This window comes from Impatiens glandulifera, chromosome 7 (assembly GCF_907164915.1).
Source record: "Impatiens glandulifera chromosome 7, dImpGla2.1, whole genome shotgun sequence".
NCBI classification, from domain to species: Eukaryota; Viridiplantae; Streptophyta; class Magnoliopsida; order Ericales; family Balsaminaceae; genus Impatiens; species Impatiens glandulifera.
This window is the reverse complement of record NC_061868.1, coordinates 5,031,281-5,038,036: the sequence shown is the minus strand read 5'-3', so window position 1 is coordinate 5,038,036 and position 6,756 is coordinate 5,031,281. Positions and strand designations below refer to the sequence as shown.

Here is a 6,756-nt window from a genome sequence, read left to right as displayed (position 1 = left end):
ATCTCCTTTCAAGATTATTTTGTTTTTTTTATCTAAACAGTTTACGTTCTATTTTAGTGATAATCGAGTTCTAAAAAATCTTGGATTGTAATTTAATATCTAATGACATACCAAAAAAGTATGTTAATGGAATATCACAAATTCTAAACTCCCAAACACATTTGTCAACCTCATCATTTTTTTATTCACCTTTTAATTTTTTTACAACATTGTTTTTTTTTAAATAATTTATTAAACTTTATGTTTAATAAAAAAATTATTTGAAATTGTTTATATCATGTATCATGAGAATGATTATATACAATTAATTATACATTAATATGTAAAAGAAAGTCAAACCCCATCTTTATTAATTAATGAGAGAGAAAAAAGAATAACAGATAACAGAAGAAAGAGTGAGAGAAAGAGAGTGAGAGATTTGTTTTCACCGTTTGTGAATAGAGATTGCTTCCATTCCATTCCATTGAAGGTCGAGTTTTTTCTATCCATGTCTCTCTTACAACTGGAACCCTAAATTCAAACTAGTAAATTCAGAGTGACGAAAAAGGTAATAAACGGTCAAATTGTCTTTTGAAATAAGAATTTCCGGATTCGAATTTCCAAGAAGAGCTGTAAATTAATGGTTGACAGCTTTACTTAAAGTGGGGACACGCAGAAGAAGAAGAAGAAGAAGCGTATCATTAGACTACTGTTTTCGGCAAAGATTAATGGAGTTCAAAATTCTCTAATCAATCAATCAAACCAACAACGGGAAAGAGAGAGAAAGCAAGATGTGGCTATCGATGAGAGACGATACGGCGTTGGCGGTGTCGATATTCATCGCCATTTTAATGTGCGGGCCTTCCTCCATCAATGGCGAAACAGATCAAACTGACGGTACGTACGTACTATGTACTTGAAGCCTCGACACGTGAGACTGTCACAATCCAATCTCTATTAATGATTCATTCATCTACTAACTACTGATTATCACAATTAATTTGATCTATATCAAGCAGAACTCATTCATTTTTACTGGAAATTTATCGATCTGTTACTGGAGCTGGGATCTAGTCCACTTATCCTTCCTTCGTTTTGCTTCTTTCTTGCCATCGATTGATAGATAGTATTAGTTCTAGATATTCAAGATCTATATAGTGTGAAATGATTTTGAGGGTGTTGTTTGTTTTTTACATCGTCTTGTTGGATCATTCTGATCTCATTTTATCTTTCTTATACTGAACAGTGTACTATCTACTATACCTTCTTTGTTTTTGTTGAGATTGAGACTCAAGCTGAACAGTAATCTAGATTCAAACATATGGTGTAAATTGATCTCTTCTTCTTTAATGATTCTCCTTTAATGATCATTAAAGGAGAAGAGATAGATTTTACACCATATGTTTGCCTATCTTCTAAACTTCTCAATGGTGTTATAACTGTTATATTCATCTTCTAGAGTCTTCTATAGGAAGTTTCAATTAAGGCTGGTTCTCTGTGTACATGTCTTGTTGACTTCTCCGTATGCCTTTGCCAATGGGTCATGACAGTTGATACTTGTTTGTGTGTAAATTTTGCAGCTAATGCTCTTAGGTCATTGTACAGTAGCTTAAATTCTCCAGGGCAGCTAACTAAGTGGACATCAACTGGTGGTGATCCTTGTGGAGAGTCTTGGAAAGGAATAGGATGTTCGGGTTCTAGAGTAACTGCAATGTGAACTTTCTGGGGTTTTCTTTTTTCTTACATCATTTCGATTTGTAACTTAACACCATTGATGATTTTGATCTTGTATTGTTATTTTCAAACAGAAAATTATCAGGTTTGGGGCTTAGTGGATCGAATGGATTGGGATACCAGTTAGCAAGTATGACGGGAGTACAAATTTTGTAAGATTATTAAAAGTCATATATATATCAATGAATTTTGATAATTTTTGGTTTCTGTAACTACAAATAATATGTAATTTGATCAATCCTGCAGTGACATAAGCAACAATTACCTTGGAAACCAAATACCTTATCAACTTCCACCAAACGTGGAGCAATTGTAAGTTATTTTAATTTGGGTTAAGTTTTGGGGGGCGTGATAAGATTCCTCATTTGATGTTAGATTTTATCAATCTTTTTTAATCTGCAGAAACCTTGCTGGATGTGGATTCAATGGAGGCGTCCCTTATTCTATATCTCAAATGACTTCTCTGAAATACCTGTATTGAAATTCTTCCAAGATTTTTTTTTTCTCTCTTTAATTTATGCAAATAGATCAACTATTGTTTTTTATTTCATTGACTATAGGAACCTTGGCCGCAATCAACTTAATCAATTGACTGATATATTTGGACAACTTTCTGCACTCTCCACAATGTAAGATCCATGTATATAATCATTGTCTTTGCATTGGAATAACACATAATACAAACGCGTTTCATGTTTTCTTTTTCTAAAAAAATCTTGAGTATGGTTATTTATAATACAGAAAACACTTTCTGCAAGCCTCAGTACTAGCTCCAGAATAGGGTTAAAGCATGTAATCTACATCATCATATAGTATTTCTAACTCTATCCACAAATGGGTTAAAAGTCGAAATGAGCTCCAGAATAGATATGATTAAAGCATGTAATCTACATCATCCATTTATTGTATTTCTAACTCTATCCACAAATGGGTTAAAAGTGATAATCAGTTTGGCTCCCTTTTATGTTCAAATGATTGCACCTTTTTGTTTTTGATCCACTTGACATTTGATTTCTCTGTTCTAGGGATCTCTCTTTCAATTCCTTCACAGGTGATCTTCCAGGAAGTTTTAGCTCCCTCACTAGTTTGACAAATTTGTGAGTAAAGTTGTGACTTGCGTATAATTCACTCATGATTTGTTGAAGTTCAATCTGATTGTTGGCGTCAATGTTATCTTATAAATTCCCAGGTATTTGCAGAACAACCAATTCACGGGAAAGATAAATGTATTAGCCAACCTTCCACTTAGAAACTTGTAAGTTCCAATTTATCAACTGCCAAGGCAACACTTAACTTTCCATCTCACCCAAGGCAACTCAGATGGTAAGAGTCTTGAATTTAAGAGGTTGAGGCCTCAAGTTAGATTCTCACTGGAAACACCTTGATTAAAAGTCGTGGAGGGTCATGGCGGTGGGATTTTGTGCTAGCAAAAAAAAACTTGTAAAAAAACTTCCATTCTCATTGAAAATTAAATACTGAGTCATATTACTCATTCAGGAATGTTGAGAATAATCAGTTTACTGGATGGGTTCCAGAACAGCTGAAAGGCATAAACCTCCAGTAAGCATTTCATCTTATTATTTTTATTTTGTGTTGTCGAGAATAACTCTTATGTTCCTATGTTTTTTTTATTAACAGAAAGGGTGGTAATTCATGGAATTCAGGTGCTGCACCCCCACCACCACCTGGCACTCCTCCGCTTCCAAAGAATGATAGAAACCGCAATAACAACTCATCTTTCCGTGGAAAGAAATCGGGTATAGGTGGTGGAGCTGTAGCTGGTATAGTAATATCTCTGTTAGTTGTTGTGGCAATGATTGTAATCTTTGTCATAATAAGGAGACGGGCTAGTAAAAGTTCATCTGCCGATATAGAAAAGCATGAAAATGAGCCTTTTGCTCCACTTTCATCACATGAAGGTAATAAATACTTGCAAATTTTATCTATAGTCTTATCACATGTGTAAATCCCTCTTATACAAAACGAAAAGAAGGCGAAAATAAAGTGTGCCATATCTATTATTTCATTCGTGTGGGATCCTGTTTGTAAATGGGATGTATATGAATTTAGTCCGGCCCAGATCTAGATATGCCTAAAAAAGTTGTTTAGGGTGCATTAATTCTAATTTTGGTTTTAAGAAATATGTAACCAAGAGGTTCTCTCTTAGTTGTGTTTTTTTTCAAAACAAAGATGTTTAGGTGATAGAATTGCTCTGGGCTCGGTTAGGGTTAAAAAAGATTGTGGTGAAGAGATTTACTAACAGTCCGAATTCTATGGTGATTGAAAATGTTGTGCTATTTCATGCACTAAACGCTTTTGGATCTGGATCCATAATTTCGTTTGCTATTTCCTTTCTAGATTTAGACCATATAGTGGTTTATCATTGTTAAACTGCTTGAATGGTTAATTCTTAATATTTTTTTCTAAAAACTTTTTGCAGAACTGAAGGCCATTCAAGGTTCATCCTCCATCGAGACAAAACGATATGAACCTTCATTAAGTATCAAGCCTCCTCCTTCCGAGGGTGGTCAATCATTTGACGAAGATGTCTTGGAGAAACCTATGATTCCTAAGAAAGCCTTTGCACCTCCAGTGAATACTACAAAATTTTCAATTGCTGACTTGCAGATTGCAACAGGAAGCTTCAGTACAGAATACCTAATCAGTGAAGGATCCACTGGACGTGTTTATCGGGCTCATTTTGATGATGGAAAGGTATCTACTATTACGTAAACAATGGGCCTCCTTCACTAAATTTCTGAATGTGATATCTGACAAAGAAAAGTGTTTCCAAATGGGGCAATATAAAATTTGTCATTTCAAAGGTCTGATAGATTTCCATAACTCGAGGAGTTAAACGGTTCTCTTTGCAGGTTCTTGCCGTGGAGAAAATAAACACCTCTTCCGCTCTTCCAATTGATTCATCTGAAGATTTCCTTGAGATAGTGTCAGACATTTCAAGATTGCAACATCCAAATATAACCGAATTGGTAGGTTACTGTTCAGAGCATGGGCAACACCTGCTGGTTTATGAGTTCCACAAAAATGGTTCTCTGCATGATTTCTTGCATCTATCAGATGATGATTATACAAAGCCACTGACATGGAACGGACGAGTAAAGATCGCCCTTGGAACTGCTCGAGCATTAGAGTAAGTTTCGAGGAGGTTTCTTGTGATTTTTCTTTTCTTTTCTGAGTCTTGTGAATTTGGCTTGATAACTTTTTGATTTTTTTGTCAGATACCTCCATGAAGTTTGCTCACCATCAGTTGTTCACAAGAACTTCAAATCAGCTAATATATTATTGGACAAAGACCTTAATCCACATCTGTCAGCTTCTGGATTAGCAAATCTTGTACCAGATGCAGATCTGGTAACTTTTTACACCATTTTCCCAATCCTTATGCAGATCTGGTAACTTTTGTAGGATTTCTTTTCTATTTTTCTGGAAAGGTATTGCCAAGTGATTATAGGCCTTGTTTGATCTAGGGTTATTTGAATAACCAAGTGATTATTTTCAAGTTACATCTAGGTTATTTGGGTAAATAAGAGGTGGGTTTAATTATATTGATTATTTTATAAAAAAAAGAGGTTATTTAGTATTTGGTTAAGCCTAAGAGACCAAAGGTCTCGAGTTCGATTCCCACTTAAAACGTCTTCCGTTCATTATGTGATTGTTGATTGGATAGTGGGTTATTGGAATTTAATCTCAAATAACCCACATAAAGCAAAACCTTTCAGATGAGAAATAAATCAACAGGCTTAGATCTCAAAAGGCAAGTAAAACTATAAGCTATCAACAAAATGAAAAAATCAAAAGTGTCCACACAACAAGATTTTCCTATACTAAGTATCTAATGTCCCAAGTAGTGACAAGACAAAAGAAAATCCCCTTCAAGCCGGATTATATATGAATTGAATTGTTTGGGTCCTCACACTCCAGATTTCATGTGTTATTATTATTTATCATTTCTAAATATGTTTTACCATACTGAAAATTAAGATTTCATTAAAAATTGAATTATGAAAGATGTTAGCAATTATTGAATTAAAGTAATATCTAACAATTGTTGGTTTAACAGGCCCTGAATGATAACGATGGGTCTGGGTATAGAGCGCCCGAGGTTGAAATGTCTGGACAATATACTATAAAGAGCGACGTATACAGTTTTGGGGTGGTTATGTTGGAGCTTCTTTCTGGTCGAAAGCCTTACGATAGGTATATATATATAATGGAACTGAAATCATCATATTTGTTTTCTCTTTCTTTTGTCAAATTTCTGACGTGGAGAGTTAAATATAATCTTTGTGACACAGTTTTAGACCGAGAAGTGAACAATCTTTGGTTCGATGGGCTGCTCCACAACTCCATGACATTGATTCACTATCCAAGATGGTCGATCCCGCACTCAAAGGACTGTATCCAGTTAAATCTCTATCTCGATTTGCAGATGTCATTGCCCTTTGCGTTCAGGTACATTCATTATTTCTGTCAGATTTTTCACTAAGATAGGATCACATTGGAAAATAAAGTGGTATCTGAATTTAGTGACTCAGATTTGTTGGTTGCTTGATTCTCATTAACTGTCTTTGTGTCTGTGTGCAGTCGGAGCCTGAATTCAGGCCACCGATGTCAGAAGTGGTGCAAGCTTTGGTTTTACTGGTTCAAAGGGCTAACATGAGCAAAAGAACAATCGGAAGTGAACATGCTAGTGCATCGTCTGGTGACAGCTTCAATATGCGCCGCCCTGGTAGTGAAGTTGTTGAACAGCCTTAAAACGAACTTCCAATCCAATCAAATCATCACCTGTTTGTGCCTTAAAAAATACTTTTATAGATGGTTTCTTCTTTCATCTTTATTGCTTTGGTGATTCAATTCTTAATGGACCCTCTTTTCCTTTTAGTATGCCAAGTGATAGCAATATTCTTTGATAATATTAGTTTATGTAACTAAAATTCTTGCCAATAATTATTGAATCCTTTTTCCTGTAAAGAAGCTTCTCAAATATTTCCCCTTTTGTCATGATAATATTGTCTCTTAAAT

General features: G+C 34.8%; 1 protein-coding gene across 1 annotated transcript; it reads left to right on the top strand.

The window, feature by feature from the left end:
* Positions 1 to 414: 414 nt before the first annotated feature.
* Positions 415 to 6,705, top strand: LOC124944762 (protein STRUBBELIG-RECEPTOR FAMILY 7-like). Its single transcript, XM_047485099.1, has 17 exons — positions 415 to 547; positions 631 to 876; positions 1,560 to 1,692; positions 1,788 to 1,865; positions 1,960 to 2,025; positions 2,116 to 2,187; positions 2,274 to 2,342; positions 2,739 to 2,810; positions 2,903 to 2,968; positions 3,211 to 3,273; positions 3,352 to 3,632; positions 4,154 to 4,428; positions 4,587 to 4,864; positions 4,953 to 5,085; positions 5,795 to 5,931; positions 6,030 to 6,186; positions 6,319 to 6,705. Exons 2-17 carry the CDS (start codon positions 771 to 773, stop codon positions 6,487 to 6,489), a joined length of 2,157 nt encoding a protein of 718 aa, XP_047341055.1. The 5' UTR covers positions 415 to 547; positions 631 to 770; the 3' UTR covers positions 6,490 to 6,705.
* Positions 6,706 to 6,756: the final 51 nt, after the last annotated feature.